The 23,313-nt window shown below is 39.5% G+C and overlaps 1 protein-coding gene across 13 annotated transcripts in view; it reads left to right on the top strand.

Annotated features, from left to right (window-relative positions):
* Window positions 1-23,313, top strand: part of kif1b (kinesin family member 1B) — a 106,927-nt gene that overhangs the window by 66,139 nt on the left and 17,475 nt on the right. For 6 of the 13 annotated variants that reach the window (XM_061976656.1, XM_061976631.1, XM_061976640.1 and 3 more), the window contains 13 exons: window positions 7,891-7,996; window positions 10,823-10,971; window positions 13,984-14,162; window positions 14,250-14,390; window positions 16,283-16,534; window positions 17,445-17,563; window positions 17,944-18,029; window positions 18,129-18,258; window positions 18,512-18,665; window positions 21,916-22,006; window positions 22,088-22,206; window positions 22,281-22,336; window positions 22,486-22,686. In XM_061976656.1, the coding sequence (XP_061832640.1) occupies window positions 7,891-7,996; window positions 10,823-10,971; window positions 13,984-14,162; window positions 14,250-14,390; window positions 16,283-16,534; window positions 17,445-17,563; window positions 17,944-18,029; window positions 18,129-18,258; window positions 18,512-18,665; window positions 21,916-22,006; window positions 22,088-22,206; window positions 22,281-22,336; window positions 22,486-22,686 (1,783 nt within the window). Of the gene's footprint in view, window positions 1-2,329; window positions 6,581-7,890; window positions 7,997-10,822; window positions 10,972-13,983; window positions 14,163-14,249; window positions 14,391-16,282; window positions 16,535-17,444; window positions 17,564-17,943; window positions 18,030-18,128; window positions 18,259-18,511; window positions 18,666-21,915; window positions 22,007-22,087; window positions 22,207-22,280; window positions 22,337-22,485; window positions 22,687-23,313 lie in introns of those variants that run through there. The other 7 variants (XM_061976701.1, XM_061976682.1, XM_061976673.1 and 4 more) reach the window with 4 other exon arrangements.

Below are 23,313 nucleotides of genomic sequence, written 5' to 3'. Positions count from 1 at the left end.
CTGTAGCAATTTGATGGAGCAACAATTAGATTGTAAAGCTTTCCTCTTTCCAAATCCCTGTTCCACTTCTCTCGTATTGTCTGTAGCGTATTTGAATCTTGCAAAACAGCATGTATTCTTAATTGTATGGAAATTTGGTGTGAAACAAAATACGTACATTTAAATGTGATCAGAATCCAAACATGCATAAATGCTGCTTTTGCACGGTTCATAGCATGTGTTCTTAACTCATTGAGGGCTGGCTCTGGACTCAGTTGCAGTATTTACTGTCGAGCTAGTACACTTTTAAGGTGGCTGTAAATTTGCATCTTTGACTAGACTAGTTTTCTTGCTCTTGAGTTTCATCTCTTCAATGCAGTTGATGTCGTGTACAATGCATTGTGATTACAAAAAATCTTGCTGTAGTTTTTGGCAGTGACAATGTGGTTTCTCATTGACTTCTTTGGTTACCCATGTTCGCGAGCCTTATCTGTGCACTGAGGCTGACGGGCGTCACCCACAAACAAACTTATCACTGCTCACAGCTGAATCGATGTATTACAGACCTCCAGCATCATCTCTCATGGCTTATAGCAACAGGTGTTAGGCTCCAAAATTTCAGTGACGGAACATTTTTCGTACAGTTCTAGTCAGTTCTTTACTATAATATGCAATACCTAAAATATATACCGGTACACCCTAGTGGTTGTGATCTGTAATGTTATTTGTCTACCAAAATGAGAAACTGCATTCCATTTTTCTACTAACATTTTTTTGTAGTGGATTAACACTTACCTTCACCACAGTCTCTTGTAACATTCTCTTCTGGCTTTCTATTCAGCTGCAAGAACACTCTCTTCTAACTCACCGCTAATACTAAAAAATGCTGAACCCCTATGGACTGAATGGGGAAAGCTCCAAAAGTGACATGCATGCAAGCTATCTGCAAGTAGCATGTTCTCCAATAACTACTCTCTGGAGAGGAATTTGACAGAACAATAAAAAAGGGCTCCAATCAGCGGCTACTATTCTCTGTTGATATTTCTTTGCTCATTATTTAAATCAGCTTTTACTTTCAATATCAATATGCAACATTGGGAGCAGTATTGTTAAAGCTTAGACTGCCAATTTAGGGATGCTAGCAACATTATTTGTCACTACAATCTTTCAGATTGTTTCCATGTCAAATTATAAAATGTATATGTCCACGAAAAAATCTTAGACTTGAAATAGAAGAAAGTCAATGGAAGCCACTGTTTTTTTGTTTATTATATTGTAAATTATATCATTCTACTTTGAATGATGGTGCATGTTGCCATACATCTGGTAAAGTAATGATGTATGCAAACTACAGTGGTGTACCTCTGTGTTTGTTATTAATCCGTTCCACAGGGTCTGTCAAAAATTTCTCTCTTAAGAAATAATGTAAATCCAATTAATCAGTTCCAAACACCCAAACATTGAATACAAAACACATTTCATATAATATAAAGAGTTACACTTACAGAAAACATTTGTAAATACAAATAAATGACAAATGAAATGGATAAATTAACATAAAACATCACTTAGCTTTTATTCAATACTCTTGATAGCAAAGAAGGCGATGAGTGGCGAAGGAGGAGGGGAAGGGATAGCCACCTGTTTTTTGCTACAAATTTTTTCTTTAATTCAATAGTGCTTCTCACTTTTTTTTATACCTATTATACATATGTTGTACCTTATATTTTTATCGGAGTGCTGACACTTGCACCTTTCTTTAGCCTCATAGTGGTTTATTTTGAAGCATACTCAATGAAAAAGCAGAAACCTGTGTTAGCAAATAACTAAAGGTCAGCCGGTGATGACGACATAGAGGGGCGACTGAGCTCGTGGAGAATTATTCCTTGGTGGGAGTTGAAAGCAGGATAACAGGCACGTTGCACTCATGTCGTTTATTAATGACACGATAAGACTGAGTCACCAACGATATGATATGCGAGCAAATTGATTAGTGATGTTGTTTAGGTCATTCCGTGCGATATATTATACCGTACGATAACAGACGGTATAGAAAAAACAAGACTTATTTATGGCGATCCTTTTCCTTGAAAACCGAATTTATAGAAAGCCGGTGCATACAAAAAATGAGGCACCACTGTATTTAGATAACATTGTTAAGGTTCCTTTCAAAACTCGTATAAACTGCCCTGAGTTATGGACATTCTGATTTCCCATGTTGCATATTCATACGTTTGTATTCATTCTTATTTTTTTAAAAACATCTTTCATTCTTTTTTTGATTTCACATTGTAATTTCTCCTTTTTTGGGGGGCACCATTTGGTTTGTTTCCTGTGTTGTTCTTTCAAGGATGGCGACTCTGATAGTGGGGATGACTCAGATAAGAGGTCTTGTGAGGAGAGCTGGAGACTGATCACCTCCTTGAGAGAAAAGCTGCCCCCCAGCAAACTGCAAACTATAGTGAAAAAGTGTGGATTACCCAGCAGTGGTAAGAGAAGAGAGCCTGTTAAAATGTACCAGATCCCGCAGCGGCGCCGCATCACCAAGGACTCCAAGTGGGTGACCGTCTCTGACTTGAAGATCCAGGCGGTCAAAGAAATCTGCTATGAAGTAGCTCTCAACGATTTCCGCCACACACGGCAGGAAATTGAAGCTCTTGCCATTGTGAAAATGAAGGAGCTTTGCGCCAGCTATCGTAAGAAGGACCCCAACGAGCGGGACTCATGGAGGGCTGTGGCTCGGGATGTTTGGGATACCGTGGGGGTTGGCGATGAACGTATTGAGGACGTGATCACCAATGGCTCTCGAGCAGGCGGGGTTGTCATGGATGAGCTTAAGGTGCATATTGATAAGCTTGAGGACATCTTGCATGAGGTGAAGAAACAGAACAACATGAAGGATGAGGAGATCCGTGCTCTCAGGAATAAGATGGTGAAAATGGAGAAAGTGCTTCCACTCATCACACCGGAGGGTCAAGAGAGACCTAGTACAGAATCTCCACCTAGCACGGAGAGTACTCTGAGCCCTCAACCACCTGTGCCTGAAACATCAGATGCAGAGAATGGAGAATCCCAAGCGGGCCAAAGTGCAGGCGATGACTCCCCCCTAAAACGAGGCCACATGCGTTGGATACGCCAAGAGCAGCTGCGCCTTAAGAACCTCCAGCAACAAGAGATCTCCAAGCAGCTCCGCCGCCAGGCTGGGCCGCACCGATTCATACCGCCAGAAGACCGAAAGCTCCGTTTCCCCTTCAAGAGTAACCCCAAACACCGCAACTCGTGGAGCCCTGGCACCCATATCATTATCACAGATGAGAAGGTCATTGAGCTAAAAGTGCCAAAAGAAGCTGTAGAGGAGGAAGAAACTGAAAACCAGGTTGCAGATGGGGCACAGCTTCAGGAAAAGATAGCTGCTTCTGTAGTAGAGTTCACTCCTCCATTGCCAAGTCCATCAGTCCAGTGGCAAAACAAACCTTTTGAGCAGGTATTAAACCAGGGTCAGAGACACAACTATAGGAATAACCACCATCAACAGCCCCACGAACGAGGCCGCAGCAACTCTTTTAATACCCGTCAGCAGCCTTCAGGCTCCACAGAGCACCTGCAGCAGCCTGACGCCAGCCAGAGGTACACACAGGCTTTTTACCAGCCCCGCCACCACCACCAGAACCAGCCTCTTTACCCCCAACCTCTCCACCAGCAGCCATGCCACTATAATAGCACAATGTACATGGATGGCAGCTTCAATGGCTACCAGCTGTACCATCAGCCTAACCATGCCAACCATCCAATTAACTTTCAGGCCCCCCCTCGCATGCGCAGGCAAATGTCTGCCCCAAATCTGAAAGCAAACAGAGAGACAGTGGTTTAGAATTTAAATTCATTCTAGTAGGAAAAAACATTACAGATCACAACTGCACATACAAAGGCTGTTATTGGTTGATCCAAACATGTATGTATTATAAAAGTGATACTTCATCATTGTCATACTATTTTATCACAATACGCATGCCATGATCACTGTTCATTCAGTCATACTTTTGATTTGCCAAATGTGTCTTCATGGTTCACGTTCATTGTTTACATATTTGCCATTTAATTGTTATTGTTTTTAATTTCTAATTATGTGTAGCCTCTTCAGTATGAACACAGAAGTGTCAGTTTATTTGCTGTAGTGCACAAATGTAGACCCCAAAATCCCTTTGCACCTATCTCTTCCCTTTAACCATGCAACAGAATGGTCAAATTAAATTTATTCATATTGTTATGAATGCCTTTGAACCTCAGTTTGATTGAAAATATTATGTTGTGTAAATGCTCTAATTATAACTGTATTTACTGTACCTAAACCGCAATGGGGGAAGCAAGTATTAATTGGAGAGAGGCTATTATTTCCTAAATTAGAAAACTCATAGCTTATTGATGTTCCCAAAATAATTTTGGGGATGCGTGATAAAGTGGAAAGGAAAATGCTCAGCTAGCATTAATACCGCAACCAGCATTTTAAAGTTTATGCAGAGGTAGATAAAGCTGCTGATCACTTACGGATGGTGCTTCAAATCCAGAGGTATCTGACAGCCATGGCTGTTAAGCGCTAATTAGAAACCCAGTTTTTGTACACCACACAACTGGCGTCTATAGGAAACAGCGGCTCATGCAATAGAGGTGTTCTCTAAAAAGGAGTCAATGAAAAAAGCGTATTTCAATGCACAACTTGAAAAGTGCTCATTTATGTCTTCTTTGATTGCTTTTGAGTTTGGTTCTTATGCACAAGGTTTTAGGCTAAATTCCATTGCCTTGAACTATGACCGTAGATCCATTATTATAATACATTGATTTAGTAGTCTGCAGCTTGCTTGGTAATGTTTTTGTGGTGGAATTTTAATATGCAAGTAAGTAGTAAACTATTTTGCACCTTCTTATCAGTTGTGGACACATAGTGCAGTTAGTAGCTTAGTGCAGGCCTTCATTAAATGATACAGTTAGGTAAAACAAAAAAACAAAAATTGGCAACACATGAAGCATAGAGCATGTGAGAATGAACATGCTACCTGTTGTTTGTTTTTTTACAAGTAATTGTATACTTCTCTTTTTGATGCTTTTTATAATGAGGTAATGTTTTGAAAGGCACTATCAAATCTGATATCCAATTATCTTATATTTTAGAAAACTGTCTCAAATGTCTTCTCTCCCTGTAAAAACTACAGTATATGCGCTTAGTTTACCTCATTATGTTTTCTTTTCATACAATCTTCATTTTTAATGAGGGCCCATGATGAACAGACTTAAGATGAGCATTTACCTAATGACGGATGTTGTCAGTCTTCCTCATTGTTCCCAAAGACTTGCCATAAACATCTTGAAGGGAAAAGGGTGTTGACCACTGTTTTTAAATGCATCATATAGTACACAATGTTGAACCCTATGTAGCCTTAATAAAACAGTTGAATGTTTAGCCAGTGCCTACTAGCAGTAACTCTGCCTATCAGTGTCTTCAAGTTATCCTTACTATGCCTTAACTACGCTGTAACAGAAACCAAATGATATAACAATGGCTTATGCAACACTTGTAGTCTCCCTGCCCTGCGCTGACTATCTTTTGCATGCAACAACTTACATCTCCTTAAATTTGTAAGTCAAAATGGCTATCTTTAATGTTTGCACTCGTGCCAATAGCTGCCAGGTAAACTGGAATAAAATATCCAATGTACAGTGTACTTACCGTATGTTTTGACATTTTGAAGTATACATGTCTGTTGTACATCTGCTGTTTTGATTTTGCGTAATCAAATTGCCTCACGGTAGTCGTACTTGGTGCAAACATTGTTGTACGCAGTATTTGAAAGAATATACCGATGTCTGTGTTGTTGGAGACTCATTTGCAAAGTATTACTGTAATAAAATGACATGCTCCAAGCACATGCATTTGTTATAAATGGGAGTGATGCTGCATATTTTCGCAACCAAAACACAACCATGGAATTGGATTCTTATTTTAAGTGGTGAGTCATCTGGGAATTAGGGGAATCGTGTAAGACAACAAGTATTGTGAATTTTGGAAATTGCCTTAATTCCTTGAGTAATACATTGCAGCCACACGTAGTCACTGACCTAGAACATTTTCAATGCACGTCTGTTGACTTTATTAGCCACAAAGGTTGGAAAAACTCTTGAATTCTGATAGACACTACTATAAAGGTAATCAGGCTTCAGCATATATACATATATGTATACATCACATCTTAACAACAGTGTCATGCTCTGTTAACTTATTAACTTAGGAAAACAAAATGATATAAATGAGAGCTTCCACATCTGGAGTTGACTGACAGATAGTGCTAAAAAAAAGTGGCAGTTCCCAGGGTATCATGTACACGAGATAGGAAGTTTTTCATCCATGATCTCATAAAAACCCAGAACTTCAAAAAGCAACAGTTTGCACACCTCTATATTCAAAAGTAGAGCACATAAATGAGGGAGATATTTTCTCACATTTGGTGCTTATAAACATATTACTACTATAGCATCATTCAAAATGAGTGCTGTCAAATGATACATTTTTATATCTGATTAATCACACTTGAATTTGGATTAACCATGATTCCATCCATCCATCCATTTTCTACCGCTTATTCCCTTCGGGGTCGCGGGGGGCGCTGGAGCCTATCTCAGCTACAATCGGGCGGAAGGCGGGGTACACCCTGGACAAGTCGCCACCTCATCGCAGGGCCAACACAGATAGACAGACAACATTCACACTCACATCCACACACTAATCACAGGTTATTACTCGCTTACATATTTTCGATTGATTTACAAAAGAACCTAAAGTTTGGACAATATACATTACTATTGTCAGAATATTATCCAGGAAAATGTTTTAATGTGCACGTCATTTATTTGCCCAAAACCTGCTACAGTAATTGTTTTATCAAGTTCCGTTTGGGTGTATTTTGAAGTGAAATTTGTCTGCCTCACTCGTCTTTGCACTGACGTATGCATTGCCCTGATCAATGACCTTATGACAACTAGTGCCGCCTTTCAGTTAACCATTCGCAGTTATGGCAAAGGAACATGTACAGTCAAAATAAATTGTGTGGCTGAACTGTGTATATACATGATTATTGAGATATTTTTTGTGATTAATCACCTAAGTTAACTGGTCAGTTTTGCATAATAGGGGACTTATGTCGAGTAGGATCTGCGGTTGTCCCATTGTGCAATTTACCACAGAATAATCCTATCCAAATATGGTGAATTTAAAGTTATTAAAGTTGTACAGTGTGTAGTTATTTTATGCGTTATATTCAATAATATTGGTAATACACAGACATGTTACTTTTTAGTATCACTTAACTGCAAAGCAGACAGATTTAGGCCAATGTTAGATTTAATGTCATACTCCACAACCTTATCTCTTGAGCTCTTTTTATTTTGCAATCGAGATTTGAGCCCCAAACCATTCAAGTAAAATGATTCAATGTGTCAACTGAGGGCAACAAGCTGCAGTTTGTTGGTAGGAGTACAGGCAGGGAGGAGGTCAAATACAAATGAAAAGGCTGCATTCATTGTCTTCCCTCAAGACACTGAACAAAGACTATGAGGTCACCAGGACTGGAGGCTGTCCTGCGCTCGATGATGATGATGATGATGACGATGATGGCGCCCCTCATTGGATTATAGCTGACTGTGCCTCTACAGGACCTCACTTCTCTGCAAGCCATTGTTCCACTGATACACCCTTTCTTTCCAACATCTAGTGCTAAATTAGTAAATAGTGTTCACTGGAAATTAAAAAAAAAATTTTAGATATTGAAGAACACTAATGTTTTGCTGCTGTAGTTATGACGAGTAAGATGATCTGATCAAAATGTATTTGTGTGCTTTTTCCTCTCCACTGTGGTCATCCAGGTATATGAGAGTAAACTGCAAGAACTTCAAAAACAGGTTGAGACTCGTTCCCTGGTTGCCGAAACACCTGATGAGGAAGAACTCGAGGAGCAGGAGGAAGAAGAAGGTTTGTTTATATATTCGGTTGGGTTTGTTGGAGCTTAAAGTGAATTTTTGTTGAACTATAAATCTGATAATACATATTTGACTACTTAAAATGTTTATTAACCCATATCAGGCAACCTTATTTCTTTTTTGACAAGGTTCCTAAGCCGTAACAGGCATGAGTGTTAAGCGTAGAATTAACAAATGCATGGACTCGAGCCACATGGCCTTCATGCTAATAACATGTTGACACTGAGTAAATTTACAGTGGTTCAACAAATTATTGCATTTTAAATATAACTTCCAAAAAATGTTTTATGTAACAAGACTTTATTGATATTTCAATATCATCGCATATACAGAAAATAAATGAGTGAACTTGCTCTTGAATTTGTGTAATATTCCCCATGGAGGGGGTTGTGTTATTTGTTAGGGCACGGGTGTCAAACTCATTTTCATTGAGGGCCACATAGCAGTTATGGCTGCTTTCAGAGGCCCACTCGTAACACTGAATGAATATGGATGTACAGTGCATCCAGAAAGTATTCACAGCGCTTCACTTTTTCCTCATTTTATTGTTAAAGCATTATTCCATAATGGATTAAATTCATTTTTGTCCTCAAAATTCTACAGACACTACCCCATAATGACAATGTGAAAAGTTTTTGTTTTAAAATAATTAGCAAATGGATTAAAAATAAAACATCACATGTAAATGATAAATGATAAATGGGTTGTACTTGTATAGCGCTTTTCTACCTTCAAGGTACTCAAAGCGCTTTGACACTACTTCCACATTTACCCATTCACACACACATTCACACACTGATGGAGGGAGCTGCCATGCAAGGCGCTAACCAGCACCCATCAGGAGCAAGGGTGAAGTGTCTTGCTCAGGACACAACGGACATGACGAGGTTGGTACTAGGTGGGGATTGAACCAGGGACCCTCGGGTTGTGCACGGCCACTCTGCCACTGCGCCACGCCGTCCCCCAAGTATCCATAGCCTTTGCTCAATATTTTGTTGATACACCTCTGGCAGAATTTACAGCCTCAAGTCTTTTTGGATACGATGCCACAAACTTGGCACACCTATCTTTGGGCAGTTTCACGCACTCCTTTGCCCGTTCCTCTTAGCAGCACCTCTCAAGCTCCATCAGGTTGGATGGGAAGTGTTGGTTTTCATCCAGGATGCCTCTGTACATTGCTGCATAATCTTAGTCTAGTCAGGGAGGTGACCAATAACCCGATTGTCACTCTGCTCTGTCAGAGCTACAGTATTCCTCTGTGGAGAGGAAACCTTCCAGAAGGACAACCATCTCTGCTGCAATCCATAAATCAGGCCTGTGTGGTATAGCGGTCAGACGGAAGCCATTTCTTAGTCAAAAGTTTGCCAACATTTACCTGAAAGACTCTCAGACCATACGAAACAAAATCCTCTGGTCTGATGAGGCAAAGATTAAACTCTTTGGTGTGAATGCCAGGCATCATGTTTTGAGGAAACCAGGTACCGCTCATCACCAGGCCAATACCATCCCCACAGTGAACCATGGTGGTGGCAGCATCATGCTTTAGGGATGTTTTTCCGCGGCAAGAACTGAGAAACCAGTCAGGATAGAGGGAAAGATGAATGCAGCAATGTACAGAGACATCCTGGATGAAAACCAATGCTTCCCATTCAACTTGATGGAGCTTGACAGGTGCTGCAAAAAGGAATGGGCGAAACCGCTGCCAAAGGTGCGTCGACAAAGTATTGAGCAAAGGGTCTGAATACTTATGTACATGTGTTGTTTTTTTCAACAAATTTTAATGCTTTTTCACATTGTTATTATGGGGTTTTGTCTGTAGACTTTTGAGGACAAAATGAATGTATTCCATTTTGAAATAATGCTGTAACATGACAAAATGTGGAAAAAGAGAAGCGTTGTGAATACTTTCCGGATGCACTGTAAATGTATAATCGCCTCATGATATTATTACACATTGATTAGAAGTTTTTCTATGTACAAACTGATGGATAACTTACTTGGAAATCATAAGTCGAGGTGACATAAGCAAATATTTAAGTATATCTATTTCTACAAAAACATTGTTGTGATACAATATGTAGTATTGTATTTGTTGCATGATCAGACAATAAATAAAATAGGTCCAATTATATACAGAACATACCTGTATATTTTTTCTGTTCAAACAGAAAGAACAAATACATTTTTACTAACATACATTATTTTCAGGCAATTTACGGCCCAAAGCAAAACATTTTAACAACCCTCTGCACATTCTAAAAATATAATTACAAAAAAACACGAATAAAGTGTAATAAAAGAGCAAATGGGTAAATCAGTAGAAAATGATGGAAATATGCAATATGCAAACAGATAAATGTGCAGGACATGTTGCTTAATATAAAAGTTATTTTTTAATGTGTATTCATACATTTTGTTGCCTGGGGACACAAATGGCATTGATTCAGTAGACTAGCTCTCTTAAGTTAAAGTAGAGAAATTAAAACTGACCTTTTGTGTGTGTGTGTGTGTGTGTGTGTGTGTGTGTGTGTGTGTGTGTGTGTGTGTGTGTGTGTGTGTGTGTGTGTGTGTGTGTGTGTGTGTGTGTGTGTGTGTGTGTGTGTGTGTGTGTGTGTGTGTGTGTGTGTGTGTGTGTGTGTGTGTGTGTGTGTGTGTGTGTGTGTGTGTGTGTGTGCGTGCGTGCGTGCGAAATAATACCTATTTCCTGACTGCAACAACATTGGAGTTTTATCAACACATAATCTACCAGATGTATCCTCTGGGCTTCCTGGCAGTATTGTTATTATTCATGGATGCATTATCTCCCGACTTCCCATAGTGCCGTGGACTCAGCACGAGTTCGAGCTGGCTCAGTGGGCCTTCAGGAAGTGGAGGTTCCACCAGTTTACGTCACTCCGGGACCAACTTTGGGGGAACGCCGTCTATCTGAAGGAAGCCAACGCCATCAGTGTAGAATTAAAGAAAAAAGTAAGAGAAATGGCCTATTAGTATATATATATATATATATATATATATATATATATATATATATATATATATATATCCTAATGATTCCACTGTCCATTAAGATTCTTGATGTATCGTGATGTATGGATACAGTATGTTTGATACATTGCACAAACCGTACCCTTTGAATCAGAATTAGTAAACACGTTTTTGTTTTTTTGATATATGCAGATGAAATATTTGAAGGAATATGAGGAAGATAGGCTTGTAAGGACATCTGTAGGTTAAATATGTTGGGGTTTTTAACCCACTGGGGCAGGGATCTGCAACTCGCAGCTCTTCTGCCTCCATGTTGTGGTTCCCTCAGATTTCTTCTCATCTTGAGAAATGTTTGAATTTAAAAAAATAATTGTATGTATTTTGACTATCTGTGAGGCCGTGATCACGCACAGGCTGAGTTATGAAGCGCTAGGAAAGCAAGTAAAACAGACTGGAAGCCTTTCTGTTCAGTCAAGCTTCTCGAGTGTGCAACACCTTGCGTAAGCTAACCATGAATACTTGCCGAAAAGGAAAAAAATAGAGTTTAGTTTAACATGAACAGAATTATTTTCCTGTAAAATAAAAAGATGAAAACTTTCAAAAGTTTACGAGCTGTGTTACGTCTTCCGGCTCTGTACTATTTTTCTTCAAAATGTCTCTTCATAGTAAAGGTTGCAGACCCCTGCTTTGGGGCATACATAATTTATTAGCAGTAGAGTAGTGCCTGGATGAAAAAGTCCTCTGGGAGCAAAGAGTGTATAAAATATTTTTGGATTAATTTTTTTTTTCAAATCTCCCAAGCAACTTTAGTCCGAAAAATAAACAGCTAACGTGTCATATTTTTGTTATTGTATTTACCTATTTGAATGCCAATTCCACCTAATTATGTTGTTTTATTTTACTGAGAAAAACTTGTCCAAAATTGTCTCACCTAATTCCAAACAAAACATTTTGAAAATGACGTGTTTAGGTCAAATGGCCATTCAAAGGGTTAAAATAAAAAATATATAAAAACATGACATGTTTTCTATTTAATGCAGAAAAACAATGATGTTTTTGTCCTGGCACTGCTTTATTGGGCAAAAATGATTTCTCAGTATATTTTTGATGCATGAAAGAATTTGAAGTAAAAACATTAAAACTAAACATGAAAAAAGCTTTCTAAGGAGAAAAAAATATTCTATTTGGAGTAATACAACCAAGGTTTAGCAAAAAAACCAGCAAAAAATTAGCTGAAAGGACAAAAAATTACCCAACATTTTTAACTGAGGTTTTATTGTTTTTTAGAATTGCATGGCAAGTTATATATGGCCCCCAGGCTGTAGTTTCCACACCCTTTCTTTAAATCATCCCTACTGGGCGCTGAAAAACTTAATTTGCCACAAATCAAACACTGGTTTTCTCATCAGGAGATCAGTGTGATTGATAGCCGTGTCTCCTTCAAAGCGTGAAGTGATTCATAGTGGACACGGCTGCGGTGCGTCAGCGACATTTATCTTAGCTTTTGTCGTGTATATAATTTATATCCAGTGGTTTGAATTGGTTTAGTGCAGGGGTCGGCAGCCTTAATAAAGTTGATTTGATTTGATTTGATTTACCACTCAAAGAGCCATTTTGATCCGTTTCACAAATTAAAGAAAACAATGGGAGCCACAAAACTCTTTTGAAATTTAAAATGAAATAACACTGCATACAAAGTTTTTTTTTTTGCTTAGTGCTATGTATAAACCAGGGGTCTCAGACACGCGGGCCGCACGAACATTCAATTTTCATATTAAGGTGCGGGCCGCATGGCTGAGACCCCTGGTTTATACATAGCACATAGCGAGTTTTATATGAATGGCGCTTCACAGCGTCATACTTGCCAACCCTTCCGATTTTTCTGGGAGACTCCCGAATTTCAGGGCAACTATTCTCTCGATTGTCTGATGATTTTCACCCTATCAACAATAATAAGGGCGTGCCGTGATGGCACTGCCTTTAGCGCCCTCTACAACCTGTACAAACAGCGTGCCAGCCCAGTTACATGTTGTATGCGGCTTCTGCAGACACACATGAGTGACTGCAAGGCATACTTGGTCAACAGCCATACAGGTCACACTGAGGGTGGCCGTATAAACAACTTTAACACTCTTACTAATATGTGCCACACTGTGAACCCACACCAAACAAGAATGACAAACACATTTCGGGAGAACATCCGCACCGTAACACAACAGAACAAATACCCAGAATCCCTTGCATCCCTAACTCTTCCGGGCTACATTATACACCCCCGCTACCACCAAATTCCCCCCCCCTTCGTGCGTCGGTTTTTGCTAGCGGGGGTGTATAAAGTCGCCCGGAAGAGTTAGGGATGCATGGGATTCTGGGTATTTGTTCTGTTGTGTTTATGTTGTGTTACGGTGCGGATGTTCTCCCGAAATGTGTTTGTCATTCTTGTTTGGTGTGAATTCACAGTGTGGCGCATATTAGTAAGAGTGTTAAAGTTGTTTATACGGCCACCCTCAGTGTGACCTGTATGGGTTTTGACCAAGTATGCTTTGCAGTCACTTACGTGTATAAGCAGAGGCCGCATACAACATGTGACTGGGCCGGCACGCAGATAGTATGGTGAAAAGGCAAACGCAAAGACAGGTTGTAGAGGACGCTCAAGGCAGTGCCATCACGGCACGCCTTCAATATTGTTGTCCGGGTGAAAATCGGAGAATGTTTTCCCCGGGAGATTTCCGGGAGAGGCACTGAAATCTGGAAGTCTCCCGTAAAATTCGGGAGGGTCGGTAAGTATGCAGCTGAGCCGCATCAGAGTGATCAAAGACATGCGGCTCCGGAGCCGCGGGTTGCCGACCCCTGGTTTAGTGCTTTGCTCCTTAGCACAAGGCACAGAATTGATCTGTAGTTGACCTTTCAATGCAATTCTACTGCTACAAAAATCAAACCTACTTGGATGTATTTTAAGATCCATATTATTTACCATTCCCCTCAATCTTTCAGGTCCAGTTCCAGTTTGTCTTGTTGACAGACACATTGTACTCTCCGCTGCCTCCTGAGCTGCTACCCTCGGAACCTGGGAAGGAACGTGACTCCAGGACTTTCCCTCGCACGGTGGTGGCTGTTGAAGTTCAGGACCTGAAGAATGGAGCAACACACTACTGGTCCCTTGATAAACTCAAGTACTGACAAGCCACCTATTTAGTTTTGTATCATCACGTTAGTCTCTCTCTACTTCGTGTGAACTTGTAATTATTGTTGATGTATAGGCAGCGCCTCGACCAAATGAGGGAGATGTATGACCGTGCAGGAGAAATGGCTTCCACGCATCAGGAGGAGTGTGGTGAAGGCACTTTGACTGGAAATGACCCTTTCTATGACCGCTTCCATTGGTTTAAGCTTGTGGGGAGGTATGTAACACACTGGAACATACAAAAATACAGCTCAATAATTCATACAATAACCACATTAGAGATTAGTAGATATATTGTCTTATATTAAATAGTAGCCTAATTTTACAAGCTTAATTAGTACTGTGACGATGCTCTCAACTTAAAACACTTCAATCAAATCATCGCTAATTTAATTTAGTTAAATGTGCTTGGCCCCAAAAAGAGCACAATTTTAACATGTAACATGCCTTCCGAAAGGAAAAACAAACTTTTAGATAACGCATATTGTATGAAAAACAATACAATAGAATGTTTTACAAACAACTACAGTAGTTTGATGAAGTTAAGTAACAATATTGCACAGTATTTACCTTGGAGAGTGGACTTCTACGGTATCTCCTTCCAGCGGTTTCTCCATCAAACACACCATCAGCAGCTTTTTCATGGATAAATGGCAGGTGTTTGCTATTATTTTACATCCCGGAGTGTCGTTAGTATGTTGCAGACCAGCAGTGCTACCACCCTCATAGGATCATCCAATATTTCTACTCAGCACTGTCTGTCACACTCACGGTCTTCTTTTTATGCTTGGAAAAACAAAGTTATGTCAATCTCTAGCTATAAGCTAACTATAGCGAGTAAGACCAGATATTTGGGGGGATCTTAGGGGTTCACTATGACATTTGCTACGCTAGCTAATGGTGGGGATGCTTGAAACAATAAATGTTGCTTGTAATTTAAAGCATAACAATTAGCCGAAAGACAGCTCTTATCTCAAAACACTCTTAAGTTGACGCACTCTTAAATAGAGGTACCACTGTATTTAATATGTCATATAATTGTTAGCTTTTGGTCTTGTTTGACATGTTTTGTGTTGGTGGCCAATGGCCATCTAGTTTACAATGTCAGCCTAAACTGGGTCCACATAGTTTCACTTCCATCCCAATTCCTCATTCGTGTTGCACAATTACACATTCTGTTTGGCCAAAACCATATCTCACTATTTATGTTTGGTTCTTTTTCTGTGGGGCGGTATAGCTCGGTTGGTAGAGCGGCCGTGCCAGCAACTTGAGGGTTGCAGGTTCGATCCCCGCTTCCGCCATCCTAGTCACTGCCGTTGTGTCCTTGGGCAAGACACTTTACCCACCTGCTCCCAGTGCCACCCACACTGGTTTAAATGTAACTTAGATATTGGGTTTCACTATGTAAAGCGCTTTGAGTCACTAGAGAAAAGCGCTATATAAATATAATTCACTTCACTTCACTTCACTTTTTCATAAAAATCATGTTATGTCTTTTTTTTCTCATGTTGTGATCACAAACATTTGTTTGTTGTTTTGTTTGGTGCTTTGGTTTTCATGTAAATACTGTTGTGATTTATTTATTTGATTCATTTTAATATAACATGTATATAGTCATGCATGATGCAATATGTTTTTTTTTTTTTACCATGTGTGTTATTTTGTTGTTTATTTTTGCCATGTATGTTATTTTTTTCATTTTAATTTCCATTGTCATTCTGATACCCCTACCACCTCACACCAATGGAAAAATACATCATGTGTCATTTTTTCATTTGCTCCTCTTGCAGACAACATATATGAGATAATTTAGTCAATAATTCTTGAAAAACATATTTGTGGTGTTGTGAATGCTACTTGCTATTTGTAATTATTGCATTTATGTACTGTATGTATTTTTATTTCGGACATAAGAAAACCAAAAATACTATTCATCCACACAATTCAAAGAGAAAAAAAATACAATTTGTAAAAAAGAAAGAAAATAAGCATTGATAAAAAAAATATATTATAAGCAAACTACAAAACATGTAGCTCTGTTTTCATTCCTAAATTACAAATATATGTATTGTGACCTTTGCTTGGTGCCTAAACTACCTCACCTCTCAGCTCCCCCATCTTCAACGGTTGCGTTAATGAGCACCTGGCCGACCGCACGCCCTCGCCTACCTTCTCCACCACCGACTCGGAGATAACCGAACTGGCCGACGAACGCCAGAGCGAGATGTCTGACCTGATTGACGACGAGGCGTTCGTGGACGACACCAGCTCAGACGCCGGCACGGAGGAGGGATCTGACATCTTCAGTGACGGCCAGGACCCGTTCTATGACCGCTCCCCCTGGTTCATCCTGGTGGGAAGGTTGGTGAATGGAGGTGGCATTCCCATGTCATGCACATAAAGGCTAGCACTAAGAGACTTGCTGCATTGGCTTGCTAAAAAGGAAAATATGATTAGTCACACTTATGTTCCACACAAGCCTGCTGTGTCATCTAAGCACAGAAAGTAAAAAAGCCACCATTCTTTTGTCCCACACTCTATCTCCCACTGTGACGTGTCATTCTTTGTCGCCATGGTAATGTTGACTGTTAACTTCCATCTGTGTATGATGTTCATGTATATGCTGTGTCTTAAATTGATCACGTCTTGTCTTTTTTTTTTTTTCAATTAATCCCTTAAATCCTGTTTTACTTTTGGTTTTGCTAATCATCTTTTATTGATTCTGTTTTAACATTTGTGTTTGAGGTATTAACTCATTTTGTATTTGCTGTCAATGCTTGCGGTTACATTTTTGATATATTGTGATGCAGATACAATTTGCCTCCTCCCAAGACCTAAATATCAGGTCGGTAATGACACTATGCACAGAGCAGCGCAGCCAGACAGACTCTGCAACCACTACCTGCCTGCGTCACCATGACTTCAGACATTCTGCAGATTGATATCCATTGGCCCGCAGAGAAGGGGGTGGAGGGGAGCAGTGTAGAGATAGTGTGGGCCGCCAAGGGAGCAACACAACAAATCATACTAGCCAAAACACAAGGTTGTACGAACGCGGCACTATAAAACCATCTTTTGATAATCATCTCTACTGCATCACCCCTTCTGAAAGTGCAATAATAGATGGATTGTAGTGAAATATTTGCATATGAACACTTTTTAATGACAAAAAAATACATCTTTAAGAAGTGTGGACATCCTTTTAATCCAGCTGTTAACTTAAAACACCGCAGAGGCTCACGTGTTTACACTCTTCCTTTTTCACTTGCAGAGCTTTCGTGTACCTGAGCAACCTGCTTTACCCCGTGCCGCTGGTGCACCGTGTTGCCATAGTAACAGAGAAAGGTGACGTGCGAGGATTCCTGCGTGTGGGGGTTCAGGCTATAGCTGGTGAGTAATTAATGAGCTTGGTCTTCATACTCACATTCTTTTCTGCTCGTTATGCACCGCTTGGTTTCAGTTGTGAAATAATCTGTGAAATGTATCCTAAAAAGGCTGTTTTTGTAAATATTTTCAGCATTAACAGTGCAGTACAACACATAAGTTACAATGCTCAGATAAAAAAAAAACAAGTTTATAGTGGAACCTTCCTCCACTCAACCCTCTCCTTCCCACATAACAAAGGGGGGAGAAAAAAAGAAATAGGCTGTTGTGTCAAGAAAAAACACAAAAACGCTCCTGTGGGTTCATTTCTTTTGATTCACAGTGTGAGGTTGAATGTGCCGTGTTGCCGATAGATGCTGATAAGAGGATGATGTGTCTCTTTGCAGCTGACGAGGAGGCCCCAGACTACGGGTCTGGAGTGAGACAGTCTGGTACTGCCAAGATCTCCTTTGATGATGAATACTTCACAAAAGTAAGCCCCTGAGTCACATGACAAGTGTTGTAAACATATATATCTTCTCTGTTGTCTTTCTAAATGCTAACATCCTTTTTTTTCCTGTTGTCCCATCAGAATGATTACCAATCCCCAGTTATGACTCACTCTGGATTATCCCTGGAAGAACTGCGCATTGTGGAGGGCCAGGGTCAGAGTTCGGAGATCAACACCCCCTCAGAAGAGCTCAACAGAATCAATGACATGGGTACGACTGCCAGACACTCACTCTTTGCCACACAGCTTTCGACCCTGGCAGATGGCCATGTCGAATGCAAAATAGGACGTTAAAGTGTTTGGTGATGGAAATGAGGCTGACGTAGTTAAGGATGTGCACAAAAGCTGTTGTGCTGTGCTACAAATCATGAGCTTTGTAAAAAAAAAAGAAAAGGTTCTAGCCTTAGATAACAATTTGCATGCAGATTTTAAACCACAATTTAAAGTGCAAACCTTCCCTTCAGAGCTCAAGCTGGATAACATTCCGGAGACCAAGATGTCTTGTGATGACGGTCTACCCGGCCAGTTGGAAATAGGCAGCACTTTCACCTTCCGTGTGACTGTGCTCCAGACCACCGCCATCCCTCCAGAGTACGCTGACATCTTCTGCCAGTTCAAGTGAGTCCGTAATCCTCCAAGTCTGAATGAAGCAACGCGAGTGGCAAACATTGTCTCGTGACATTAAAAACACACAAACCTAAGACATCGGATTTTTACAATATAATATGAACATGTTGTACTGTATATATACAGATATATTATATTAGGTTGTAGACATAATACAAAATATCTGTATATATATTATTCTGTACACATATGTATATATTCTTATATATGTTAGATTTTTTTTTATCGCTATATTAGTCTATTTATACCTGCATTGTCCTTTCCATCCTTACACTTTCCATCATTGTAACTGAGCTACTGTGTTGAACAATTTCGCTTGTGGATCATTAAAGTTTGGCTAAGTCTAAGTATCTAAACTCCTTACATTTCAGCAAGTATTTTATTATGTATACATTCTCATAGCACAATACTATAGAAATTAAACTGATAATGATATTACTTAGATTAGTCAATGCAACACTGCCTTAATTAACCCTCCTGGGGTTGAGATTCACCAAAGCTGCACATGTTGTTCCTGGAATCCTCTTCCACTCCTCCATGATGACATCACTGGTGGAGCTGATTTATGTTAGACACCTTACACTCCTTCACCTTCCCTCCATCTTCCCTCTCACTTGCGTTGCCAGCTATTTCCGCATTAATAGCTGTGAGTTGAGTCATGTTCCGTGGATATCAAATCTATATTTTAGAGATGGGATTCATGGCTCTTTCAAGGAAGTCAGATCTTGAGGAACCATTCCTTTCAAAGAGTCGTTCAAAAGACTGGCTCGATATATTCCTCATTTTTTAAGAAGTACAGTCGTCCCTCGTATATTGCTGTTAACTGATTGATTCATTTCTGAAAATTAGGAATAATTCTAAATCAAATATTTTCAAAGCTAGAACATAAAGAAACTGCTTACTACGACCTTCTAAATACTTTTTTCAACATTATCAGAACCCTCTAAACATGAAATAACAGCTTGTAGTTACCTTTACACTCTTTTAATCCAATATAATAATATGCTGTCTGAGGTTGAGCCAATCAGTGGCCACAATACTGAACAGCAAGCTCTGATTGGTTTGGTCTCCTTTAGTGACCAATACTACTCTAGTGTTGATATTTTAGTGAATTTTGCCGTTTTTATGCTTAAAAATACTTAATTTACGACCAAAAAAGTGTAGAATATATTTAAAAAATATAAATATCCCCAAACATCAGCAATGTGGTGAAGCCGCAATATTTGAAGCTCGAGTCGCGGTGTGGCAAGAGATGACTATAATTTGTTTTTATCAAGAACACAATCAATGGTTGCAGTTATAAAATAAGATTTGGATCAAAATAATTCAAACCACTTTATATTCGATTGGTGGGAATTATTCTGAAAAATTTATAATTTGATTTGTTTACATTGTTAACATTCAATAGGGTGATACCATCCAATATGCATTACCAATGAGATTACTATTTTAAGTTTAAGGAATATGCCTGTATGTATATCAAATCTATATATTTATTTGTTACATGGGACAATGGCCATTAATGGATATAAAAATGTAAATGTGCCAGATCTTTCCATCTGTACCGGTATTTACCGGCACAAAGTCTATTAAAAATATATATATAAAAATATAAAATAAAAATTAGAACAAGTGTGGGATGTTACTGTGTCAAATCTCCTGGTACGATATCATCACAGTATTTAGTCCATAGTATGATATTATTGTGGTATATGTTAAAAATAAAAAAAGGCTAAAAAATGGTAAAATGTAAAATAAAGTAACAGGAATGTTAAGGAGGAACACACTTACTGTAATTGAACACAAACATAATGCTCAAATATTCTAAACATATTTACTACTACAAACATAAATATTTAAGTGCAAAGAATTGTGCAGGAACATCCACTGTTTCAAGCAAATATTTAAAAAACGTACAGTTGAGTGTCTTTAAAGTGGCAATGTAAACATCATGTGTAAACAATAATGTTCACTTTAGTGTCTTTCAACGTTTACTTTCTGACAATAAGTGTCCTCCACAGAGGACAAGTTTACATCAGTTTGGAAAATGCTGTTTCTCAGAAAGTTAATTAACAATTTAACTTTTAATAGTGTAAATACTTCACAAACTGATGTTTGGCTTTGCTGGCTTCAAATATATTTTTTGGGTGACGGTTTATGAGGTGGCGACTTGTCCAGGTTGTACGCTGCCTTCCGCCCGAGAGCAGCTGGACAGGCTCCATCCAGCCCGCTTGCGACATCGAAAGAGACAAGCGGTGGAAATGGATGGATATACTGAGGATTAATCAAGCAGTTTTTCACTTTACTCGTATTTCCCGCAATGTACAGTTTTTGGGGTGATTTCCTTTGGCGCACTGCAATGTGATCGGCTGGCTCTGTGTCGCCTTGGAAATACCCGAGACACAAGTATTGCTTTGCAGAACGCATACTATCTTACCTCTGCCAAGGAGGTTGTTTTCGCCAGGATGTCTGTTTTTAGCAACATAAATTAAATAGTTATGATTAGATTTTGTTGACATTTTTCAGAAAATGTCCACAAAAACAATTTCTCCCATCGACTATGAACACACTTCACTTCCTGCTTGCAGCCTTCTACGCCCCCACCTTGGCGGCCCGCCCTGCGCAGAGGATTTTGGTAGATGTAGTTTATTTAAAGCGGCGGAAAAAACTACACACCAAGTTTTTTTTTATACTGTCAGGCGTATTATTATGAAGACGTTGAAACCAAAATACCGCGGTATCTACAAAACTGTTACACCCACTAGGAATAGGTGAAAATGTGAATGCAAAATTGTATTTCTCTACCTGGTGTTTACAAGTGAATCCAAACACTGCTGTATTTTGACCCGGACACATATGCCTGCTCAATTTGTATTAAGATGGCAAACGAACGGCTTGCGATGCGAATCGGTTCTAATTGTTCATTTAAAAGAGCCGTCCAAAAGACTTGACTCGTCCGCGAACATCACAGCTTTACAATACTGCCATAAAAACTGTATACTGACTACTCTAAAGTATATCCAAGCTTCATTTGTGTAGTATCTCCTCTTGATGAGATATGCTGTTATAAAAATGGTTGCTGAAATGTTAGTGGACGTAAGTGAGCTAGTACATTTTTTAATATTGCCATGTATTTGACTAGTACTTTACCTTTCAACAGCAACGTGTAATTGTTGGTTCCGAGGAAAAGGTCTGTGAACATATTTAAGTCAGTGATGCGCTGACATTTGTTTTCTTTCAGTTTCCTGCATCGTCACGATGAAGCTTTTTCCACTGAGCCTTTGAAAAACACCGGCAAAGGCACTCCTCTGGGATTTTACCATGTCCAAAATGTAAGTAAATACAGTATTCATGCAGACATTTGAACAGTGAAATGCAGGTTCATTCTTTATTTTTGTTCACTGCCCGAGCAGATTTCAGTGGAGGTGACTGAGTCTTTCATTGAGTACATCAAGACCAAGCCTATTGTGTTTGAGGTGTTTGGCCATTACCAACAGCACCCACTACATCAACATGGCCAGGACTTCATCAGGTGTGTGACGGAGCATGTAATTCATTTGGAAGAAGTGATTTTCTTTACTTTAAAGTTCTCATTCGTTCCAACAGTCCTCCAACACCTTCCAGGAAATACTATCCAATTCCAATGCCGCTGTCTAAACCTGGTAAGGCTTTTTTCTTTACGATATTGAAGCCTCTCACCATCATCCTATTTTGTTATATCAGCATGATTCACATTTCCTTCCGCTTTTCTTTCATTTTTTGCTTCCCTCTGATTTTTTTACTCGATCATGTGATAAAAATCCAAATCCAGACCATACTCGTAAGATAGAGTTGGTCCGCTACCTGATGAGCGGCTATATGAATGGCAAAGTGCTGGACACGCTGTCTGAGCACGCCAATGCCCTTGCCTCATCTGCTGTGGCCAGCCTGGATGATGAGGCTGACCAGCTGTCGCACTTCCCCTTCCTCCCGGTGCCCGATGACCCCGTGTTCATTGTGCCCAGGCACCATGGTTGGTACAGCGGGCAGGGTAGTCGCTTACAGTGTGTGATGATTAGACTAGTGCTTTGTAGCCTTGTTCCTGCAGGTAAAAGTCATTAATTGGTGTGATGCACCTTCCCGTAGGTGTGGTTAGTCATACTCTCTGCTGTTGTTTACTAATGACCCCATCTTCCATTTCCACTCCTGCCCAATTTGCTGTTTTTGCAACGTCCTAAAACTAAAAGTAGTCTTTATAGCTTCAGCTGCAGTGTGGCTGCTGTAGTTTTCATGTTAAAATACAATTACCGTAGTTCACTCCACTGAAAATAAAGGTGGTGAACAGCTGTTTGCCTTTCAGATGAATGTGCTTGAACAGCGCTGTAGACACAATGAGGATCCTGTCAGTAGTGGATCAGTCTTATATTTAGCTTCCCTTAGTAAGTCAATATGTGCACTTGAGTGTTTGTATATGTCAGTGACATATTTAAGGTGAAATGCTTTATTTGCTTTTACCTTTAAATGTTAGTTTTATGTGTTTAAGATACAGGCACGACATCCCAGTTGCACACACGTCTTTTTTTGATCATCCCAAATTTAAGACCTCATAGGTCACCCTTCTTTTCATTTAGTCAGAGTTTTAATTTTCTCTTAACGTTTC

Source organism: Nerophis lumbriciformis, linkage group LG01, assembly GCF_033978685.3.
Source record: "Nerophis lumbriciformis linkage group LG01, RoL_Nlum_v2.1, whole genome shotgun sequence".
In the NCBI taxonomy this organism is placed as follows: domain Eukaryota; kingdom Metazoa; phylum Chordata; class Actinopteri; order Syngnathiformes; family Syngnathidae; genus Nerophis; species Nerophis lumbriciformis.
The sequence above is the reverse complement of the archived record's forward strand: the minus strand, read 5'-3'. Positions and strand labels throughout refer to the sequence as shown.